Source organism: Grammomys surdaster, unplaced genomic scaffold (genome assembly GCF_004785775.1).
Source record: "Grammomys surdaster isolate TR1022 unplaced genomic scaffold, NIH_TR_1.0 126660, whole genome shotgun sequence".
Lineage (NCBI taxonomy): Eukaryota > Metazoa > Chordata > Mammalia > Rodentia > Muridae > Grammomys > Grammomys surdaster.
Window position 1 is genome coordinate 1,134,759 of NW_021621449.1, and position 24,352 is coordinate 1,159,110.

Below are 24,352 nucleotides of genomic sequence, written 5' to 3' on the forward strand. Positions count from 1 at the left end.
TTCACATATCAGAGTTAGGTGGATGTAGCTATTAATGTCTGCCCAGGGTGCATGAAATCCTGGCTTCCATCCTGTGCATGGGATACATATCTGTAATCCCAGCACTCAGGTGAAGGCAGGAAGAGGATGTTCAAAGCCATACTTGGCTAAGAGCTAAAGGCTAGCCTTGGATACATGAGAGCCTATCTTTTTTTTTTTTTCGAGACAGGGTTTCTCTGTGTAGCCTTGGCTGTCCTGGAACTCACTCTGTAGACCAGGCTGGCCTTGAACTCAGAGATCCGCTTGCCTCTGCCTCCCAAGTGCTGGGATTAAAGGTGTGCGCCACCACTGCCCGGCTGAGATCCTATCTTTAAAAAAATTAAGTTAGCATAAGCATTTAACTTAGGCAGCATTCATCTGCAGTGTGCTCCATTGGCTCTGACTGCTACTGTCTGATCTGCTCAGTTTATTACTATGAATTGTTCTGGCCCCTTTCCCATCCTGTTGTCTACTTTGTGCCCAATCTATTCTTTATCGGCAAGTGACAAAATCCAAGTCTACAAACTGTGCTTTCAGTTAGAAGCAACATCATGGGGGGAAACACCCTGGAGGTGACAATAAAATGAGATTTTATGATAACTGGTGACTCATCTTTTTGTCCACTGTTTACTTAGAGGGAATTATTTCAGTAATGCTTTATAGTCTACAAGTCCATGCATTCTTGGTTTGTCTTTCCATGTTGAAAGCATGATCCTGGGATACAAAACCATAATTCAGTTCCCAGTCAGCAGAGCTGGGGAAGTCGCTGGAATAAAGCCAGCCCTAGGAATTGTGACCCCAAACAGCTGTGTGTTTATGCTGGAATGATTTGACCTTCTGATGTAGTAGATCATTTGGAGATATAGCTATCCCAAACACCTTTTAGAGAAGAACCTTTTATTTTATGTTGAAGAAACAAATTTCTATCACTTAAAGCAATTCACATATTTTTAGAACAGAATGAAAAATATTCTCCGAATTAAAATAATTTCTGAATTATACTCACACAAAGATCATGTTACCAAAGAAAAATCCACCAACTTACTGGATACACCCAAACTGTCACAGCCTCCGTGGCTGCCATGGACGAGTTCCAAGCTAGAGTACTTGCAGGCTGTGGTGGCTTGTGCCCACAACCCCAGCTTCAGCAGAAGACTTACCAAACACGTTTGAGTACAGTGAGACCTTGTTTCTGAAATGCAAAAGCAAAGGGAACATTTGGTTTGATACACAGAATCTTCTGTGATGTTGCCTGGGGAAAGAGGATGGCAACTTTGCTTTACAACCAAGAAAGTGTGTCAGACTCAACAGGAAGTCACCTTTTGTGAACTTGCGAGTGACCTGCTGCTGTTTGGATCACTGGCTGTTTTAGATCTCTTCTGTTCCTTCTGCTTTGACACTTGTGAGCTGTTCTTTGCATTCCCTAGCAAGAGCTTGATCATAACAACTGACATCACATAGACAAATCAAATGCACGATTCAGTTTGTTTCCACTGGAATAGAAATCTTGAGAAAACAGTTGATTCCTGGAACAGCTAAACTCCTGGGTGGGGGTAGGTAGTCAGGCTTCCCATGGTTTGAGAACAGTCATTCAGCTTTTACAAAGCCAGGTGGGGGCCTTGTGAGTACTGGGGTATCCACTAGGCTGGGTGGATGTCACACTCCTGGGTTGATAAATCTCTCTTGGCGTTGTTCTTCTTAAACAGAAGCCTACCTACAAGATCAAGACTGAGTCCCAGAACTGGCCTCTCACCAAAAGTCACTTCATATTACGAATACGCTTTTCTGCCTTACAGCCCGCTTTTAAGTTTAATTTCCAAGTGGGAACCCGTACAGCTGATAAGACAAAGGTACGTGGTGTGGATGCGGGAGCTGGCGTAAACTCTTCATACACTCAAGCTGAATGCAGAAATGTTAGTGAATCACCGGCTTGAGAGTCCCACCACCTGGAAATAGGGAGGTGGCTGTTCTCCGGGACCCGCCTTCACTCCAATGTCTGTTTACATGGTCATGGTTTTGTCGGAGACAGCTTCACTAGTCTTGCCATATTGGGGTGCGGCTTCTGCAGGCACCCTCAGTCCATCTCCTGAGAAAGGAGCAGCAGAGTAAGTCTCATTGTAGGATACAGTGCTTTTAGAACACAGGCGCAGGGCTCTGGCTGTGGCTCAGTCAACAGTGCCTGCCTAGCATGCAGAGACCTGTCCCCTGCACCACTCACCCACGTGTGGGGGTGTACACCTGTAGTCCTAATACTTAGGATGCTGAGGCAGGAGGATTGCCTTGCATTCTATTGCCATCTGGGAGTGTGGACTCTGCCTTCCCCCAGAATAAACACCCCCCCCCCAAAGGGGAATCCTGGGTAATGTTTCTGACATGTTCTAAAATCTCACACATTCAAAAATACTAGTGCAGATTAGATATCCCCATCCAGTTTCCACTTGGGTTTGGGTAACCAGAGCACAAGACTAAAGAATGCATGGACGTTTTCTAGTAGTCTCAGAAGACTGACCTTGGGCTTAGCTCGGTGTAATCACTTCCTGAGCATACACAGTAAGAACTCAGGGCGAGCCTAGCAATGGCTGTTCTCAGGTCACTGGAGAGCTCGGCAGTGTTTTTCACCTAACTATTTGTTATTCCTATTAGTTTCTCTCCACTATCCTTGGGAAGCACACTTCGAAAGAATTTAAATTATGGGCCAATGGGATGGCTCACTGGGTAAAGGCTTATGTTGCCAAGCCTGCGGACCGGAGTTCAACCCCTGGGACCCACAGTGGAAGGAGAGAACCACACCTCTAAGTTGTCCTCCGACCTCCTATGTGCTATGACACACATGGTCCCTCACAAACATATATAAACACAAGTAAGAGTAGTCGCTTTTTGATTACTTATGATACTGGGGCAGTGTAGATAGCTCAGTAAGATCTATACAGGCCTGAAGAACTGAGTTCAGATTCCCAGCACCCATATGGCAGCTCACAACCACTTGCAACTCCAGTCCCAGAGGATCCAGCACCCTCCTCTGGCCTCTCCAGGCATCTGGCACACACATGGTACACAGGCATACATTCAGGTAGAGCATCAACACACATTAAACAACTGTTACCCCGTGATGGAGGGAAAGGGAGGCAGGTGGAAGCCCAGGGTTTGCTTCGCCAGCTAGTTTAGCCTAAACATTAAGTCCCAGCTTTACTGGGACCCCACCTCACAAAGATAAAGTGAGATAAAAAGACACCTAATAATGACCTCTGGCTTCCATGTGCACATCACACACACTTATGCTTAGGTTTGTGACAGCAAAAAGTAGCCCAAGGGAGCTGAGCCTTTGGTCATCTTCCTAAACACTCCATGTCTCCCCAGCTTGCTCGGTTCCCAGCAGTAGTGTGAAACAGCCTTCACCTCTCTAAGCAGTCTGCGGTTGGTCAAAAAGAGGGGACAGGGGCAGAGGGACTTCAGCAGAGGCTCTGTTGGATTAGAATAGGGCAGGGAAGCAGGCAAGGGCTGGTGCCACTAGTCCTTACATTTCTAACCAAGCTCCTCACATAGGAGAATAGGTTCTGGTTAATAAAGTTCACAGTCGTGCGGAAGACATCACGGAGCAAAGACGGTGCATGACTGGCCACTTTTTTGGCCAACAGCATGGTCATTATCAGCATGGCCTTGTCGTTCTCCATGTCTCTAGGGAAGGCTGTCTTCACCTCATCGAGGGCTTTGGCCAGGCAGGTCCTTCTGTCCTGCACATTAAAGAAGACAGTTTACTGATGCTCTCCCTTCAGAGAGACCAAACCAGGCCAAAGGAGGACGCAGCCTTTCAGAGGGGAGTGGTGGTTAAATAACTAAGAGCGTTGGGTGGCGGGAATGACAGAGGACACTCCGCAGACCATGGTTAGTGAGCAGCCTGAGCACACTGCTGACAGACAGGAGCCTGAGTTGTTCTCTGCACTCAGATTCTTAGGGAACTGCTGGACAGGAGGACATCTCAGGCTCATCTTACTGGTGTGCTTAGCTTTAGGGACTATGTGTTATCTTCCCTTCAGGTGAGAAAGGAACACACTGGGCCCCTGGACCAGTTCTCAGCACCTATAGGCAACAGCTCATAATGGCCTGAAACGCCAGCTCTGGGGAATCTGATGCCTACACATGACCTGCAAGCGTGTGCACATACTCACATGAGGTGCACACAGAGACATGTAACTAAGCATGTGCATGTACTCACACAGGAAGTGCACACAGAGACACATAACTAAGCGTGTGCACGTACTCACACAGGAAATGCACAAAGAGACAAGTAGCTTTAAATCGTTTAAAAGCTGCGAGGGTAGTGCAGGCCTTTAATCCTAGCACTTGGGAGGCAGAGGCAGGCAGATTTCTGAATTTGAGGCCAGCCTGGTCTACAGAGCAAGTTCCAGGACAGCCAGGACCACACAGAGAAACCCTGTCTCTCAAAAAAAAAAACAAAACAAACAAAACAAAAACAATGCAGAGAGGGAGGGGGAGCAAGATTCAAGTTCTATGGCTCACATTAAAAAAAAAAAAAACAAAACTATCCCCATAGGAGGAGCCCAAGGCTGTTCACAGATGGTCCTATGTTCTATGACAGCCGCTAGAGAGTGGCAGGTAGAGAGAGTGCCAGCACAAAGACAGGCTGTATGGAGACACCATGAATCTAGATGGCAAGGGCAGCCATGATTTCTGCTGGTGGAATTCCTAAGAACAGAATCTCCCTCCTCCGTCCCCTCCAGAAGCAGGCACTTCACAGCCCCAGAGTTTGGTGTTCTCTCTCTGCTTTAGGAAGGACCCGGTGCTGAGGAACGAGCCTTGGGTCCTTCAGAGTATACCCAGCCAGAGGTGGAGTCGTGTCAGTTTCCATGTGCTGATCAAAAACACACAACCAAGCGGACGAGGCATGTCACCCTGGGGAAACGTCACCCTGGGGAAACGACATCGAGTTCTCCACAACAGAAGACTGAGTCTTTCTTCCGGATCAGGCACTTTGAGGATCTTTTGGAGGCCTGTCTCCCTAAGCTCTGTACTCTGACTTAAGGGATCCTAACTGTCACCTAATTCAATCTTTGGAGGGACCATGCTGATGGGCAGTCAAGGGCAGGTTCACTCCCTGGGAAAGCTGCTGCTTCAACAAAGGAAAATCTCCCCACACTTCCGAACTGCCCTAGAAGAGGGGCTCCCCGGCCAGAGTCACATACTTACTTCCTCTGACAGGCTGACGTTCATGAACTGTGTGGCCAGATGCCTCACCAGCGTGGGCTGGATGCTCTGGTCCAGCTCATCGCCTACTTGGGCGAGATGTCTGGCAATGTTCTGGATGATTTCTTCCTGACTTTCAGAATCTGAATGTTCAGGCAGGGAATACAAACGAGTCTCAGCAATGGTTCTGGTCAACAGCCCCACACCATTTCCTCCCTCCACACATGCACCAGTGGGGACCGTGCATGGCCCGCAGTCCAGGGAAGGCCCGACGAGCAGAATCTGGCTGGAGAAGCAGGCCTGTCCCAGATTACATGATGGCTGCTGCAGGGGTGGCAGTGGGGGAAGGCCCTGAGCCGCGGCATTCCAAGAGTGCACCCTAAGGTGAGCCAGCAACCAGCCTGGCACTAGGGAAGGGGCCGTGCAGTCAGTGACAACTGAGTCTCTGCTGCATTGTCTGGAGACCACACATCCTTCACCTCCTCACAGGGGAGCAGTGTCCCTGGCTCCTCTTCCAGTCCTCTCACTCTGTAAGTGTCCAAGGCTACACCCTGTCTACACCCTGTCTGTAGACAGACCCTACAGGGACTGCCCTGCCCTGTCTCCTCTCACCTGCACCCTACCCCCGCCCCCGCCTGGATCCTGCTGTGTCATTTCTGTCCCAGTCTGCTCCCCTTTCTCTCTCTTTTTGGCACTTACCTGTTTACCTATTCTCTTGTCTAACAGGGCTGCTTGGACGTAAGCTTCTGAGAAACTGGAACTCTGTTTAGATTAGTGCATTTTATGTGTGTGAGGGTTTTGCCTGCATGTACATCTGTGTACCTGTGTGCCTGTTACCCATGGAGGTCAGAGGAGGCTGCAGGATACCTGGAACTAGAGTTACAAGGGTTGTGAGCCACCATGTACAGGAGGGAACTGAACCTGGGTCCTCTGCAAGAACAACAGGTGCTCTTAATCGTGAGCCATCTCTCCAGCCCCGGAAAAACTAATTGTAAAATCTTTTGGTTTACTGTCAGATACCCCCAACACTTAAGAACCCTGCATAACTGGTGTATAGCTGGTGCCTAGTAAGCAGCTGCATGAATGAATGAATGAATGAATGAATGAATGAATGAATGAATCAACAGACTTGTATGTAGTTCCTACAAAGTAGTCAATAAATATCACTGTAGTTTTTGTCTGTAACTTCCCTATGGCTTCCTATTTCTCCTGAGAGTGACTTGTTCCCTCCCTCAGCTGTCCAGCAGGACCTCACTGTGCAGCCTTGCCAGCTCTCCTACCCTGTACCTCAGAACCAGGAAGGGGCTACAGTGAGCTGGGTCCTGAGGGGACTCACTTTAATGACGTGGCTAGAGGCCCAAGGTATTCAGTGGTGGCAGCAGTGGGGAGGGCTCCTCCTGTCCTGTGTCCTGCCGGTGTCACTGCTGCTCAAATGCTAGAACGACTCAAGCCTCACACTAGTGGGCAATCGCTCTAGCACTCGGTGGTAACTCCAGGCCCTCGCTCAGTTGATGCATGTCACATGGCCACCACACTGCTCTCCTCAAGGCCTTCCCAGTGCTCACCTGCTTCTGCCTAGGTGGCAGGTAACTATGTGGCTTCCGGTTCCCTGTGTACTCAAGTGTTCTAGGCAGACTCAGCTGCTCACTCACTTGCTGAAGCTTTGCCCTGCTTCCAAGTCCAATCAATCTGCAGATTGTCTACAAAGCCTCCCCAGCTCCACAGTCACCTCCGCTGACACCCTGACTTAAGCCAGGCTTTGAAGTCTGGCATGGACTGATCCTGAAAGAAGTAGGTACAGTCACCTACACACAGCCAGACCCTCTTCCCGCTGCCCTACACTTCCTGAGCCTTTCCTGGCCTGGCCTGGCCAAATGACTCACTGGTGGGACGTGAAGACTCTGTGGTAAAACCTGGCTTATGGAGAACACCCGCCACACCCCAGCCTACTCAAGATACCACTTCAGGGCATTTAAAAAATGAACCACACTTGACAGAAGCAGGTAGAGCTCTGGGAGTTCATGATTAGCCTGGCCTATGCAACAAGTTTCAGGCTAGGCAGGCTAACACAGTGAGACCCTGTCTCAAAAGAAATTAATTAGCCAAGAGAAAAATAATTAAAAAAAAAAAAAAAAAAAGCTAACCTAGTTGCTGGTTTCCCTCACAACCACTAGAGGGCAGTGAAGCCCAAGATCGGAGGCAGCAAGGCTTAGAAACAGCTACTTTAAAGAGTCTGGCTTTGAAGGCTGCTTATCTGTTTGTTTGCTTGCTTGCTAGTGACAAACCCAAGGCCTTAGAAAGCAAGGCAGTGTCTGTCTCAGACTTCCATCTCCAGCCCCTGGCCTGCAAGACTGAAAGGCCTCGGTCTAGGCTTTGGAGGTCCTGGAAGTTTACAGGGCAGTGATTCCAGCTAGGATGGAAAATCATCTGAGGGCCATGGAGATGGCTCAGAGGCACATCTGACAACCTGAGTTTGATCCCCAGGACACACATGGTGGAAGGAAATAGCCAACTCTGATTCCATGCTAGGGCATGTACATACCCCCATACTCAGACAGACAGACAGACAGACAGACATGCATGTTTTTTCCAAAAAAAAAAAAAAAAATCATACAGTAGTCTCCAGCTCAAGAACATGCTGGAGGAGCAGAGCCCCAGGACAGCACATTCTGAAGACCTCCTCAATGATGCCAACTTGTGTGTGCTGCCCACAAGCGCTCTGGGCACTTGGTGCAGCCCAGCCTTTAGGAAGGTCCCTTCAGCTGCTGCAAACACAGCATGGGAACAGAGGGAAGTTAGAACAGAGGCCGGGAAGAGGTCAGGGACAGGTGAAGTCTAGGTGCAGCCGAGTGACACGGGCTTAGCAGGAGGCGACTGCTCAGTTGAGTCTTGCTCCTGAAGCATGGGAAGTTTGATCTGAGGCTAGCCATCTCTCTCTGCTATGCCCCAGTTTCCTTCTTTGGAAATGAGGGTCAGAATACTTCAGTACTCGGGTCATCTCTGTAGGTACTAGCAAGTCACATATGTTAAAGTTTCATATAGGAGGCAAAACCGACTCTAACGGCAGGTGTTTTCACGGGATCGAGAGTTCAACCAGCCTACACAAGGTGCTGTGGGGCTGTTGAGAGTCACCTGGTGGTTGTGGCCAGATTAGCAATGTCCCAGACCTCCCAGATCTGAATGGCAGGACAAAGGACTCTGCCTTGCTACTTTCCAAAACTCCACAAGCTAAAGCTCGAGACACCTCTGGTTTATAATATCTCGACCATCATGGTGGTTTGAATATGCTTGGCCCAGATAGCGGCACTGTTAGGAGTGTGTCTTTGTTGGAGGAAGTGTGCCGCTGTGGGTGTGGCCTTTGAGACCCTCCTCCTAGCCGCCTGGAAGACAGTCTCTCCTGGCTGCAGTTGCATCAAGGTGCAGAACTCTCAGCTCCTCCAGCACCATGTCTGCCTGGATGCTGCCATGCTCCCTGCCTTGATGATAATGGACTGAACTTTCTGAACTTGAAAGCCAGCCCCAATTAAATTTGTCCTTTATAAAAGTTGACTTGGTCATGGTGTCTCTTCACAGCAATGAAACCTAAATTAGACAATCAATTTCCAGTCTTCGGCTGTATTATAACTGTTTGGGACATATGTTAAAAAACACACTTTAATATTTGTCTGGAGAGGACACTCAGGTCCAGACCTGAAGAGAACTAAATATTCATCAGAAGGAAGAACTTTCTAATTAGTTGTCCTGATACAGGGGATGATGAGTCGGACATTCCTGGGGGCAATCAAGCACAGATCACAAGACAGGAGTCACATGACATGCACACACACACCAACCTGACAATGTAAGGTTAGAGACTGAGTCCCAAAGGCCCTTGTAGCCTTTCGGGGTCAGTAAAGCCTACATTTGGGATGCAGTAGGACAAGATCAGGACCTACCTGGCTCTAGTCTTCCATGGTAGAAGGAGCGGCTAGCCCGGCTGCCATCTGTCTGCAGCTCGTCTTCGAGGTCTGCATCTGGGTAAACCTGCACAGGCAGTTCTTGACCCAGTACCTCCAGCTCTTTGTGGAAATTACAGTCAGAGCTTTGGAGAAAGCCAAACACCAGCAGGTTTGTGATATGCTCAGCCTCCAGGCCTGAGCCATTGCTGACCTAAGATGAAAAGGGGGTCAGGCGGGCTCATGGGAGCCTGGGTCAGGGCACAGTTGCACCCAAGTCTCACTGGCCTGTGAGAACCAATAACTCCGAGAATCCAAATGCCCTAGTAAGAGCCCGACTGCACGGGCCGTGCTCCTAGCAGCAAGCAGTTCCTCTTTCCCTTCATTCCTTTCACGAGCAGGCGGAGATGCACCATCAGAGGCAGCAGGAAGAGTCCTGCTCCCCCACAGGCCTCTCTGCTAGATCTATGCTGTGTCCAAAGGCAGCCCTGGGGAGGGACACTAAGGAGGAGCACTTAGTAACGCCTGTACCACAAGGCCCTGCAGAACAACAAAACTTAGCAATGAAACCTGTTTCACTTAATGTCTCTCGCCTGTGCACTTAATAGTTGTAATAAATACTAATTTTATATTATTTTTACCATAAAAAAAAACCTCAGAAAGTCAAAAACACCTACAATAAGATACAAGTTCTGATGTGGGGCAGGGATGTCAAATGCCAAGATGTAAGAGAGAATGTCGGCATTTCACTATGGTCTCAACTAGACACCACCTAATTTCTGGGCCTCAGCTTTCCTGCCCCAAGGTAAAAGAAGGGGATGGCAACAAGTTTCCCCTTGTCCCCAGGAAGAGGAGCACCCTCTCTCTAGGGCCCTGCAGGACAGCAGAAGACATCGGTAAGCTAGAAAGCACTACTGCCTGCACCCAGCTCAGCCCGACTGGGCCAACGGGGAACCTTCCAGATCTTTCCTGTCCAGCCTCTGTGCTGTGCTTGCCATGTCTACCAGACTGACAGTCATGCCACTCCATCCTTCTGGAAGGATGTCCCCATTCCATACCGAGTCCCTATCAGATGCCAATGGAGATGAATTCTGTTGGATATCTGAGGTGCATCTTGACAGACTTGTCAAATGAGGGGTCAGGTAGCATCATTAACAGGGACACCCAGGAAGAACAAAATGAAAAGATGCCAGAATCTAACCTCAGAGTCCATGACACAAGCTGTGTAGCTCCAATCACCGCCGGCTCGCGGAGTCCAGGGACCCACCTAGAAGAGGACATACACATGGTGTGGGTGGCTGTTCCCTGAAGCAATGCCTCCATGGGGCCCCACCAGGACACAAGACACTGTCACACCTGCAGCTGAGGCACACCCAACCACCACCACTGGCTTCGGCTCATTTGTTTGCTCTCCGCACAGAACCAGAGCAGCGACCCAGTGAGTCATGTCTGCAGTCTTCTTCCTTGACCCCTCAGTGGGCGCTGAACTGGGCATCCCCAGACCAGTCCTCCAGAGCTCAGCTTCGCTCCCACATCCAGTCAATCTCATCAGGCCAAGCAGCACTTCTCCCAAGAATTGCTGCTGCTAATCCTCATACTGGTTAGTGGGTTTCCCAGCTAGTCACACACACCTGCAAGGCTGCCGGGCATCTACATTACAGGACCACAGCCCTCCCAAACCGCCAACCGCTTCCTCTTTCTACCCACACGATGAAGCAGAGCAGACAGTATATATTCCAACTTAATGGGAAGAAGATATAATAATCTAAAGGGTCATTTTGAGCCTGCAAGACAGCGTGGCTGGTAAACTCTGCTGCCACTCAAGCCTTCTGATCTACCACAACTGACTGAACCACAGTCATTTAGAACTTCACTGAAGATGTCAGAACAAGCAGCTTTGTCCAGTGCAGTGGCTTTTATAACTAGGTGCTCTGATGCACTTTGGAGTTTGTTTGCACTTTAATCCCTTCATTAACAGGTTAAGATGTGAATCTTTGTGAAGACCCTGACCCTGGAGGTAGAGCCCACTGATACCACGGAGAATGTGAAGGCCAAGAACCAGGATTAGGAGGGCACCTCCCATCCCACCCAGGAGACACTTATCTCATAGGCAAGCAGCTGAAAGACGCCCATACTCCTTTTGATTCAGAAAGACTCAAGCCTGCATCTGGTCTCCATTCTTCAGCCTAAATTTCCGGTAGGTACTAAAGCCATTTGTGCATTTAAATTTAGAAATTTTAAGTTTCAGTACAGCTAGGCTTGGTGGTGTACACCTTTAACCCCAGCACCTGGAGGCAGAAGCTGGTGGGTCGTTGAGTTTTCGGCTAGCCTGGTCTACAAACCAAGTTCCAGGACAGCCAGGGTTATGCAGAGAAACCCTATCTGGAAACCTACCCAATAACCCTCACAACATTTCAGTAATAGCTGGACCTCTGCTTAAAATGTTAATAAAGGTTTATTGCATGGTTAAAAAAAAAAGTACATCCACTCACCATATATATTGTTACTGAGAATGCAAAGCAGTATGACTACCATGGAAAATAGTGTGGAGATCCCTCAAAAAGCTAAAACCAGAAGCAGGCAAGAGAGCTGGTGAATGTGCTTGCTGGCAAACCAGCTGGCCTGAGGTTCCATCCCTGGAACAATGTGAAAGGTCAAAGGGGAGCCGCCTCCAAGTCCCTCTGACTTCCATTCGCATGGGCCTGCCTTCGTCATATACACACAATAATGAATAAACATTCTAATTTAAAAAAAAAAACCTTGCTTGGCATTTCTCATTACATCAAGAATTATTAGACACAGGTGTGAAAGCACACTCTGCCAGCACCTCACGGGGTGGGGGGGATGTCACAGCTGTCAATCAGTCACAGCTGTCAATCTCTGCCATAGCAGAGTGTTAGGAGGAGTCTTGAGAAGAGAGAGCTGTTTCTGGCCAGATGGTCCTGAGTAAGATGAATAGACAACAGCTCATGTGAATCAGACACTCAGACTCTTCAGGGACCTGGAAGCCAAATACCCTGAAGTAGCCGAGAAGTCTGAACTTCACAAAGCCCCCCTCCCACAGGCCCAAAGTGTAGACTCGGGACACACCAGAAGGGAGGAAGGTGAGTTGGGTATCCTTGTGTCCCTGCCCTGCTGAAGTTTATCTATACAAGTAATCAAGAAAAATGTGATAAGTATTACGGAGACAGTCATACATACCCTCCCTAAGCACCCAGTCATCCACTCATCAAGTGTCCAAGGTGCCAGGGGCTACACAGCAGTACAGAGAATGCCACCCAGACAAGAGTTAGAGAAGAAAAAGTCTCCCAGACTTAGGGTTGATGGATGCCAAGAAGTAACCAGAGTTGTTTTCCATCCTTTTCAACGGACATCTGTTAAATATTTAACTCATTACAAGGTACCATGCTGGAACTGCTCAAGTGCTTGAGATGTAGCCCTGTGGGTAGAGTGCCTGCCTCACATGCACAAAGCCCTGGGCCACCCAGTAGGATGGCATACACCTGTAACTGCAGCACTCAGGAAAGAATCACAAGTTCAAGGCCACCCTCTTCTATACTGTGAGCTGGAAGCCAGGCTGGGCTATATGATATCTTGTCTCCATAAAAATAATAAACAAATAAGTAAATAAATAAAACTCAAGTGTCAAAGAACCACATGCACAGATGATGAGAAAGAGAAGAACTTAGAGACACACGCAAGACTGCCAGAAGCTGTAAGGTGACAACGGCATTCCACTGGACAAAGGCCTGTGGACAAATGCCTGCATTAATATCTGTATTCTGCAGCATATCAATAACCTAAAGGGTAAAATGGTAATAATACCCCACTGTGGGTGTGGAGTTTAGGGTTTCAGCCATGCCTTGTATGCCTGTGTCCCTGGGCTAGACCCTCAACAACTGAAAAAGAGTATTTTGTAAGGGACTGGCTGGAGACTGGTGAGATGGTTTGGCGGTTAGGAATGTTTCTTGATCTTCCAGTGGACCCAAGTTCTTCTTCCAGACCTATGTCAGGAGGTTGACAACCATGTCCTATTCTGGCCTCTGTAACACACACACACACACACACACACACACACACACACACACACACACACACTAAAGGGGGTTAGCGAGATGGCTCAGTGGTTAAGTCTCTAGCTATCCTACCAGAGGATGTGGGTTCAGTTTCCAGTATCCATCTTTCCACCCTTCCCTTAATTTTCCCTTTTTATAATACAAATGACCACATCTGAGATTTTTCCAGGGTTGCCCAACCACAGCTTTAGGTATAAGGCTCCTGAACGGGCTGGGAACATAGCTTGATGGTAGGGGCCTACCTACATGAGTAAGGCCTGACTGTTCCGTGCCCAGCATGCAAACTATAAATAAGCAAATACAGTTATTTTTTTTTCTAAACCTAGGGTCCAGTTTTGGAAACAGTAAACATCAAGTGTTGTCAGAAGCATTAGGTGGCAGGACACCCAATTAACACAGGATCAGATGTGCATGAGAATAGACATGGTTATCCATTAATGACACAAACCCTGACTGTTTCATAAGCAGTGAGCTTTTTCCACCCCCCCCCCATGTCTAAGAAGTCAAGAGCACGTTAAAGTCAACATGCAGTAGCCAAGGCCACTCTGCTACCCAGAGCCCCTGGGAATGGGTAGCTTCTTCTATTAGAGTTGCTTTTTTCAGAGTAATCGGGTGATAGTGCACACATCTCAGCACAAGCAAGACCTTCAGTTCAAAACTCTGCACACACACCCCAAATGTAAAATACCTAGTGCACTGACACAATTCCAATTTTGTCATTCACACTCCAAGTGTAGAAGCACAATTTTAAAAAATCCCGAGAATGTTTAATTTGTATAAATGTCTCATCCAGAGAGTGCTGCTTCAGTGTGAGATTCCAGAGCCTACACCTCAGTGACTAAAGCACCTTTTCACACTTACACAAGAGGCAAAGGCTCTTCTCAACCACAATCACAGAGACTCCAGACCAGCTTCAGCTTAGATCAAGAACAAACATGGTGACACAGACTATAACCCCAGCTACTCAAAAGGCTGAGGCAGGAGGATCACAAATTCAAGGCTGGCCTAACTTTCTAAGATCTTGTCTCAAAGTAAATACAAAACAAGGCTGTCTAGAATCCCCAAGGTGATATGTTCATGGCGTGGGGGTAGGGGGAGAGAGGGGAACGGTGTGTTTTAGTTTACTTTCTATTGTAATAAAACACATGACCAAAACAATTTGGGGAGAAAAGTACATATTTCTTCGTAACAACTCTCAGGTCACCTCCCTCACACACACACTGAGGGAAGTCAAGGTAGGAACCTGGAGGCAGGAGCTGATGCTGAAGCCATGGAGGAGTGCTGCTTACTGGCTTGTTCCACGGCTTGCTCAGCCTGCTTTCTTATAGAACTCAGGGCCAACTGTCTTCAGGCTTACCGACAGAGGCATTTTCTCACCTGAGGTTCTCCCTCTACACACACAGAGACACACACACAGAGGCAGGCAGGACAGAGAGAGAGACCCAAACTCATAGGTCCAGATGACAGATGAGACTAAGGACTCAGAGAAAGCAGCCAAGCAAACAGATGTGTTCTCACGATCCCGATCTCTCTGCTCCCCCCTCCAACAGAGAGCAGCTGTGTCACCTATTCATAAAGAGGAACAAACGTTAAGACCACAAAACTAAATCCTTGATGTGCCAACAAAGAGGCTTCTTTGTCTATCATGTGCCAATCATAGGGAGACGAATTCTATGGAGGGCGGGGTGCCAGGTACACTGCCGGCAAGTTCTACTCTTGGGATTATCTCCTAGGTCCTGGGAAGACAGGCAGGTGCTATAAGCCTGGCTGCACAGTGGAATCTTCTAGAAGCCCTTGAACACACTGATCTGACATGACCTTACATACAGCACCCATGGAATCCACTAAAAAAGCTACCAGAACTAATTCACGAGGCAAACAAGGTAGCAGAGAGTAAGCCCCCTCTGGGCTGTTTTCTATACACTACTACTAACCCAAAATAGAATGAAATGATTACTGTGGTACCAAGAAATAGAAAATTGTGCGGGCCTGTAGCTCCTCAGCAGAGCACACGTGTACCAGGAGCTTGAGATCAATCCTGTGCCGGGAACAAAATTAAGGCACAAAACATTTAAAAATTCTTAGGAATAAATGTAATAAAAGCGTTAGGCTTGGACACTAAATGAAAACTGCAAATGTTGTTGAGATTAAAAACGGAAGGCAAACACCTGTCAGGAACTGGAAGAGACTGCTGTCAGACTACAGGACTCCATAAAAAATTCCTATAAAAAAATACTCCAGCTGACTTTTTCTGCAGAAAGTGAGGAACAATTCCTAAATTCACATGTGAACGCAGGGGACATTTTCAAAAACGGCCAATCTTGAAAAGGAACAAAGTGGACAGACTTGCATTTCCTGATTTCAAACCTTACCATAGTGCTAGCCACGACAGCATGGGCCTGAAACAGAGGACAGTGAACATCCAGCTCATCAACCAGAGACTCCTGGCCACCGCCAGGGCAAGAACAGCGGTTTAACCAGGGACACCAGGACAACCAATGATCCCCTAGCAAGGCATGAATTCCTACCTCTGACGGATGTCACACAAAAGACTCCAAAAACGGATGCTACGAAGGCTGCAGAGAGGACTCAGAAGTCAAGAGCACTGGCTACTCTTCCAAAGGACCTGGGTTCAATTCCCAGCTCATATGGTGGCCTATAACTGTCTGTAATGCCAGTTCTGGGGCATCCGACTCCTTCTGGCCGCCACAGACACTAGGCATCATGTGGTGCACAGACATACAAAAAAGGAAAATATTCATATACATAAATTTGAAAAAATAGGTGACAGGGGTCTTCCTTTTGGACATTCACTGGCCGTGGACATACTGTCCGGGGGTACCACGGCAGTATCAGCAAGTGCAGGACACATTCAGTCAGGGCATCACCAGAAGATCAACTTCTGCCATATCACTCTGACAAAGCTGTTATGAGTTACCAAGAGGAACTGAGCCCAACTGTCAATGAGCAGACATGGCCCAATGATGCCACAATCAAGACTGCACTTCTCCAGCCATGAAGTGGCACAACTGGGCTCCTCTGGAGTCCTAACACATTCCCTAAGCAGTCTGTCCTGGTGAAAGCCAAGTTCAGCAAAAGAACTGAAAAGATTCAGGGTGTTGAAGGTCCCAGGGAGTGACATGAAGCTACACAGGTTCATTAAATGATAACAATTATTTTATTTTTATTTTGTGTATATGGTGTTTTGCCGCCATGTATCTCTGTGCACTACACATGTGCCTAGTGCTCATGGAGGCCAGAAGAGGGTGTCAGACGATCTGGAACTGGAGTTGCAGAGGGTGGCAAGCCCCCATGGGGATGCCAGGACTCACACAAGTCCTCTGGAAGAGTCCTCAGGAAGAGCAGCCAGTGCTCTTAACCACCGAATCATCTCTCCAGCCCGAATAACAGATTTATTATTATTATTATTATTATTATTATTATTATTGAGATAGGCTCTCACTATGTAGCTCTGACTGTCCTCAAACTTACTATGTAGACTAAGCTGGCCTCTGCCTTCTGAATGCTGGGATTAGAGGTGTTATACTACCATGCCTGGCTTCAAGTAACAAATTCTTAAAAGAAAAAAAAAAGATAGGCCTAAGTGTAAGGAATAACCTGTAACACTTTAAAGAAAACACAAGGGGCTGGAGAGCTCAGCAGTTAAGAGCACTGGCTACTCTTCCAGAAGACCTGGGTTTGATTTCCAGCTCCCAGCACCCACGTGATGGCTCACAACTAACTGTAACTCCAGTCTCAGGAGATCCAATGTCCTTTTCTGGGCCTCTGAGGGTACCAGACACAGACACAGTACATAGACATGCAATCAAAACACCAATACACATAATTTATATAATAAAATAAAAAATTTAAAAAGAGAACATGAGAGGAAGTCTCAATTACCTTGTATTTGGCAATATCTTAGACGTAGCTCAGAAGCACAAGTAACAAAAGAAAAAAAAATCACATAACTTAGTCTTCAAATTTGAAAATTTTTATGATTTAAAAGACACTACTGAGAAGAGAAACAGTCAGGCAGGAGCTTAATCTCTGTAATCTCAACACCCAGGAAGCTGAAACAGGACAGACTGATCAGCATAGTGAGTTCAAATCCAGCCCAGGGAGGAAACGTCTACAAAGTATTTGACAAGGAACAGGTAGCAAGAATATGTAAGTGGCTGGCTCACGCTGGGGAAAGAAAGAACTGATTTCAGCAAGCCTGATCTCCAGATGCATGCTGTGGTATGTCCCATAATGAAATAAATAACTACAATTAATAAAAATGAGTATGGGCCGGAAAAATGGCTGTTGTTAAAAGCACTGGCTGCTCTTCTAAAGGACCTGGGCTCACTTCCCAGCACCCACATGACAGCTCATAACTGTCTGTAACTCCAGTTCCAGGGGATCCAACACTCTCTTCTGGCCTATGTAGGCACCAGGTTTGAAAGTGGTACAAGCAAACACCCATATACATAGACACAGCTCAGTCAGTAGAGTGCCTAGCATGGACCTCAAGTTAGCCTAGAACTTGATATGTGGGCAAGAGCGATCTCCCCTTCTGATCCTCCTGCCTCCACTGTCCAAGTGCTGGGGCTACAGATGCCAATCACTGTGCCTGGCTTCTGCCAGTTGTCCTGTATCTTCAGCTCCTTATTTGGGCTTTTAGGACAAGTTCTTCCTATGAAGCCCAAGCTTGCTTTGAAACCTGTTCTCCTTCTCCTGCCTTGTTCTCCCAAGTGCTGGCATTACAGACTTGAACAATCATCATACCAGCAATACTACGGTTTTAAGAACAACAGCGTAGCTCAGAGGTACAGCAATTGCTTAGTGGGCAAAAGTTTCTGCATTTAACCACTAGCATGGAAAAAAAAAGGTAAATCTAGCTGAAGGGTGTATGGGAAAGGGCCTGTCACCATGTCACTTGAGCTGCCCCCTCACTGGGGCCTCACTAGGCCCTCAGAAGTTGGCTGTCCTGGATGCTTGAGGCCTATAAGATACAGTCTCCTGCTTCCCCTCCCTAGCCAGGACCTGAAAGATCTAAGCACTGGGTGGGACAAGATGGTTAGCAGAAAGGGAATCAGATGTCTTAAGGGTGAGCCACCAGGGGCACAGACAGATGTCTCAGAGGCCACACTGAGATGTTTGCATGCCTTTGCTCTCTTCTTGCCCCGCCCCCAATGCCTTACTCCTCCCCAACCCCCTTCGTTTTTTTTTTTTTAGCTTAGCCACAGAGGGACTGGGTACCTAGCCCAGCAGAGACTACAGTGAAGGAGGACTGTCAGCACCATGCTCTGAGGGCAGAGTTGGCAGTGGGCCTGCATTGAGTAACAGCAATTTCCTGTCTTCCACACCCTAGAAAAAAGCGACCTTTCCTCATTTGTTAAAGGGACAACAGCCTATATCAGAGAGACAGGGCAGCAGTCACCTTGCCTAAAGAGATGTGCTCCTGGAGGCACACCCGCAACAGACAGTCCAGTAAGGGTTTGAGTGTGGTCTCCCTGGTGTCTAGAAGATATTCAAAGAAAAACAAGACCATGTCCTGGCCAGAAACTTGCCTAGCCTTGTCTAGAACTCAAAGGAAGATAGGTCTATGGTATAAGGTAGCAACATGACAGACTGAGGAGGCATGGTGTGCTCCCATGGGTCCTGAGGCCTCTTTCAGATGGTGTCACCCAGTCCCAGTACACATTTCCAAGACTGGTAAGGAAAAGCCTGTTGGAAAGCTTCCACAGAAATCCAGGCAAAGGTCTTCTTTTTTTTTTTTTTTTTTTTTTTTAAAGATTTATTTATTTTATTTATGAATAGTACACTGTAGCTGTCTTCAGATACACCAGAAGAGGTCATCCAATCTCATTACGGATGGTTTTGAGCCACCATGTGGTTGCTGGGATTTGAACTCAGGACCTCTGGAAGAACAGTCAGTGCTCTTAACCACTGAGCCATCTCTCCAGCCCAGGCAAAGGTCTTCTATGTCCTCACCTAGAGCAGGGTGGCTCTGGTGAGCTCCATCAGGGACACACACCCCTTGGAAGGCTGAGGTAAACACCTATGTAAGTGTACTGATACCTTTTCTTTCTTTTTTTTTTTTTTTTATTGGATGTTTTATTTACATTTCCTATGTTGTCCCCTTACCCCATCCCCCACTCACCCCGGAACCCCCAATCCCCTCACCCCTCCTCCTTCTTCTCTGTGGATGTAACCTCTATCTACTCCCCCCCACTCCCACCTCCCCACCCTCAAAATTCCCACCCCCTGGGGCATCCAGCCTTCATGAGGTCAAGGTTCTCTTCTTCCACCTATGCCCAGCAGGGCCCTCCACTCTTACATATTCAGCTGAAGCCCTGGATCCCCCCCCTAAGTGCTCCCAGGCTGGTGGTTTAGACCCTGGGAGCTGTGGTTGGTTGGTATTATTGTTCTCCTCATGGTGCTGCAAATCCTTTCAGCTCCTTCAGTCTTCACTCTAACTCCTCTATTGAGAACCCCATGATCAGTTCAATGGCTAGTTGTGAGCATCTGCCTCTGAATATGTCAGACTCTTGAAGACCTCTGAGGAGAGATCCATATCAGGCTCTTATCAGCATGCACTTCCTGACTTCCACATCAGCATCTACCTTTGGTGACTGCACATGGGATGGATACTCAGGTGGAAAGGTCTTCAGACGGCCCCTCCTTCAGTTTTTGTCCCTCGCTTTGTCTCCATATTTGCTCCCTTGAGTATTTTGTTGCTCCTTCTAAGAAGGACCGAATCACCCCCACTTGGTCTTCCTTCTTCATGAGCTTCATGTGGCCTGTGAGTTGCATCTTGGGCATTTCAAGGTTCTGGGCTAATATCCAATAATCAGTTGCAATCTACTTGCAATCTTTTTCATCTTATGGTAGGCTTATTGGGAACAGTGCCACTATAGGAGAAACATGTATGTATACACCAGTTATGAAAACTAAACCAAATACAGACAAGAGACACAGGACCATTACTGTTGGCCCGGGTAACCAAGGGCTCTTGATCAGACAAGCTGGAATCTCGCACACCCAGGCTTCAGCACTATTCTTTTACTGCCTCTGAAGAAAGATTTGAAGCTGGTAATCCTAGCACTTGGGGAGCCAGAAGCAGGAGAATCATGTGTTCGAGGCTAGCCTCAGCTATATATAGTGAGTTGAAACCCAGACTGGGATGCATGAGACCCTGCCTCATAAAACAAAAGAAAACAATCAAAAACAAAGAAGGTTTGTCACTGAAGGAGACAACACTAGCCTAAGGCAGTACAGACCTGCTCTGGTTGTGGCCATCGCAGTGGGAATAGACTCACTATAGGCCAGGAGATCCCTCCAGACTCGAGAAACCATGCAGGAAGCTTTGCAAAAAAAAAAAAAAAAAGCATTTGTACTGTGTCCCATGACACACAGATGGGCAACCTCTCTCTACATTTGGCTGCCTTTTTCCACATAGCCCAGTCCTGGGCCAGGGCTTAGCCATCCACATCCTTCCAGGCCTGATGCCAGAAAGCACACTGCTCTTCTTAGGCCAGTCCAGGGGCCAACAGGGAAACACCTGGCTCCTAAGTACTTACTAAAGTGTGTTTGCATTACTGAGGAAGAATGGTAAGTTAAAGCAAACCAGGGCTAGGAAATGGCTCAGTCCGTACACTGCAGGCCTGTATAAGCATGAGGGTCTGAGCTGGGATCACGAGCACCATGCAAAAGGCAGGTGTAGTGGTCTGAGCCTAGAATCTGAGTGCTGGGGAGGCAGAGGCCGCAGTATCCTAGAGTCCACTGGCCAGGCAGTCTAAGTAAATCGGTGAGTGAGGAGTCCTGTCACACACACGAAAATGTAGAGAATGACTGAGAAAGACACTTGATACCAACAGCTACACACACACACACACACACAATGAGAGAGAGAGAGAGAGAGAGAGAGAGCACAAAATGTTTTTCCTGTTTTCTGTTTGTTCAATTTCAGTTGGTTTTGTTTGTTTTTTGAAGGCTAGCATGTCTGTGAGAACAAATGCCCATAAAGCCAACCAAAAATTCAATTTTCAAGATGGCAGCACCTCTAGAAATCGTTGCCTTTCAGCTCATTTAGCTCAGGGTAGATACCACTACCCTTTTGTCAGAAATATCCCTGTTTGGACCAGCGAGTTTACAAAGAAGAGTAAGAGAGTAAGAAGAACCGGACTGGAGAAGCTGTGCACATCTGCCAGGATGGTTCTGAAGGGAAACCCCCACCATAAAGGTTCCCGGCACTGAAGTTCCAGCTTCCCCATTCATACAACTAGCTCCCCTGTCTCCTTCTAGCTGCTCAACGGAAGACTCCACAGAATGGAGTTGTGCATGTCTGACTCGGTGGCAGAGTGCACACGTAGCACACACTAGGCCTGGGGTTTTCCCTAGTATTGAAAAAACAAACAACACCGTGGGCATCCTCTCTGTTCCTTACCCCCCACCCCCAGGTCTATTGGACTCCATGCATCCACCTCCCAGGTGGAGCATGGCCTGAGAATGAGGTGGTACAGATAAACTGCGAGTTCTGGATCTGATTTGGAGACCCTGAGTAAATGAATTAGCCCCTCTCTGCCCAGTTTACCTATCTGAAGAAGGGAGTAATAATCTAGCCTCTGATTACTGGAATACGAAATGAGCTAATTAATATAAACAGTACACACTGTAGTCCCAGCACTTAGGAGGCTGAGGCAGGAAGTATTCTTTTTTGTTTGTTTATTGAGACAGGGTTTCTCTGCACAGCCAGGAACTCAGAGATCCACTGGCCTCTGCTTCCTGAGTTCTTGGATTAAAGGTGTCCCACCCCGGCCCAGCAAGGAGGTATTGTTGATTAGGAGTTTGAGACAAGTCTGGGTAACAGATTGCCTTAAAAAATAAATTTGAGAAGAAAAACAAAGCTCTCTGTGGGCTTATCAGCCACAGAAGGCCCTGTATAGTACCTGCTCATCGCTGCAAAGCTTCAATTTAGCTGTCTCCTTCAGGCCTGTGACTATGAAGAAAGATATAAGTGGCTTTAAGGAGGGCCAGCCAGGCAGGGTACCCAGAAAGAAACAGAAACACTAGCTGCTCTCCACAGCCACAGCCCAACAAATGGTGGCCAGAGATACAACCACAGAACAAATGTCCAGTGCCCACAGACCCACAGCAGGGGCTTCCAGCTCACATCCTTGGATCCATCAGATTCACTGTATCCCTGATGAGGATGGCTATTTGATCTTGAACACAGCCTAGAGGTGGGTCCCCAACCCTCAACTTCCCACTAGAGAGCAAAAGGACAGCTGGAATAGCATGCACTGCCCTTCAAAAAGTCTAAAAGGCTGTGTCATCAGGCCTTCCTTCCGGAACACAGGCACCCAACACTGTTGGGCCCCAGGGTAGGCTATTCTTTCTTGCAAATAAGAGGAACCAGGTGACCTCAAGCTGTGAGCATCACCCCCCTCCCCCAGCCTCCCCAGGAACTGCTCTAAGAGCCCTCTTTTCAGGTACACCATCAACTCATCCTTCACAGCCCCAGTAACCTGGCTACCTTGGGGCTACCTCAATCTCTTTAGGGCATGTCACATCCAGTCAGCTTCTCTTCAGCTGCCATCACCAAAGCCTGTACCCAACCCCACATACCACAGTAGCCAGAAGACAGCACCTTGCTCCTCGGGAACCTATACCCAGTAGGTAAGATGCCAGTTAACCCAGCTGTGAGAAGCCAACCCCACTGCCATTCCCTCTCTAGGTAAGAGAGCCAGCAGAGGCCAGAATACACACAATTCCGGGCCCCGCCCCCATTGTCCCTACATCCATATAAAACCTTCCTAGAGTTCAGCCCACTCAACTGTTAAAGCCTCTGGAACCTTGCCCTAGCACCAGATCAGGCTCTCCAGAGGGAATTCAGAGCTGACCGCCAGGGTTTGTCCAGGGTGCCAGGGTTTGTCCAGGGAAGGGAAGCCCAAGGCTCAGGAGATGGAGCAGGGCTTCAAAGTCTCCTGGCTGGGTGGAGATGGAATGTGGAAAGTCCACATCCTTCTTGCATTTTCCCCCAGCTCCCTTCCATAGCTAGGTTGTCCTCCACCTGGCCTCAAGGTAGTCTTTCAGGAAGGGCAAGCAGGCCTGGCCATGGCACCAGGCAGTAGCCTGGGAAAGTAGGGGAGCCCTGGCCTGGGTTTTCAGGCTGCTCTTCTCTCTTCACCTAAGGCTTATTAGATGAAGGACAATCCCATCCTAGAAGATGATTACTTCTCTCAACAATACCTAGTCCTTTACTGATCTCTTCACTCCAGCCTCTCACCACCCAGAAAGTTCCACCCTCACCCGACCCTGGGTCACATTTATTTGTTGAATATATAAATGAATGTATGAACGTATGAACATATGAATGAATGAACGAAAGAATGAATGAATGTGTGAATCCTTGTGGGCCCAGTCACTTGGTGGCTGAAGGCTGTGGGTTTCTTCTAGAATCCTATAGGTTTATTCAGCCAACCATACAACAAACTTTTTAAAAACAACAGCAACCAGTCTATTCACATTTTCAAACCGTTTCGGGTACTGAAGATGCGGCGGTGGCAGCCACTTCCTCACAGTTTAGGTGTGAGTGTGAGCTGTGTACACAGTGGTGCCCACGGGTGTAGGAAAGGTGCCCTTCCCTGCAGTCTTCCAAGGTCTGTGTTCCTTGGGTTGAGGTTCCAGGGCTTTTGGGGGGCCCATTTATGGGCTGTAGCCGTCCCTTGTTCATTTTTGTGGGTGACCACAGCGGAGCACAGCGGGACCTCGGGCCCGCCTTCCCAGCGCCGAGCGTACCTGCCGAGTGGCGCGCGACCGCGGGATCCCCGGGTCCACCAGAAGGCCTGCTCCGAAGTGGACCAGGACCGAGCGCTGAGGGGGGACCGCGAGTGGGGCGGCCCTAGGCCTTCCCGTGCTTGCCCCCACCTCCGCCGTGGCACCCTGCGGCCAGCGCTCCCACCCCGGCTCCACCAAGGCGCAAGAGCCCCGCCGCCGCGAAGGATCAATAGGATACTAAACTGAGCTCAGTGCGGACCCCCCTCCTCCCAGAGGGGGACGGTGGGGGCACCCAGGAGGGTGGGCAGACTCACCACGCGGACGCCGCCGCGCCGGTACCGGGCCGCGGAGAAG

General features: G+C 48.3%; 1 protein-coding gene across 1 annotated transcript; it reads right to left on the bottom strand.

Annotated features, from left to right (window-relative positions):
* Positions 1-898: 898 nt before the first annotated feature.
* On the bottom strand, positions 899-24,352 carry Bid (BH3 interacting domain death agonist). The gene is made up of 6 exons (XM_028761149.1): positions 24,313-24,352; positions 10,357-10,422; positions 9,156-9,369; positions 5,224-5,363; positions 3,537-3,749; positions 899-2,104 (listed from the first exon to the last, which is right to left on the bottom strand). The coding sequence occupies exons 2-6, from the start codon at positions 10,366-10,368 to the stop codon at positions 2,093-2,095; spliced, it is 591 nt and encodes a 196-aa protein (XP_028616982.1). The 5' UTR covers positions 10,369-10,422; positions 24,313-24,352; the 3' UTR covers positions 899-2,092.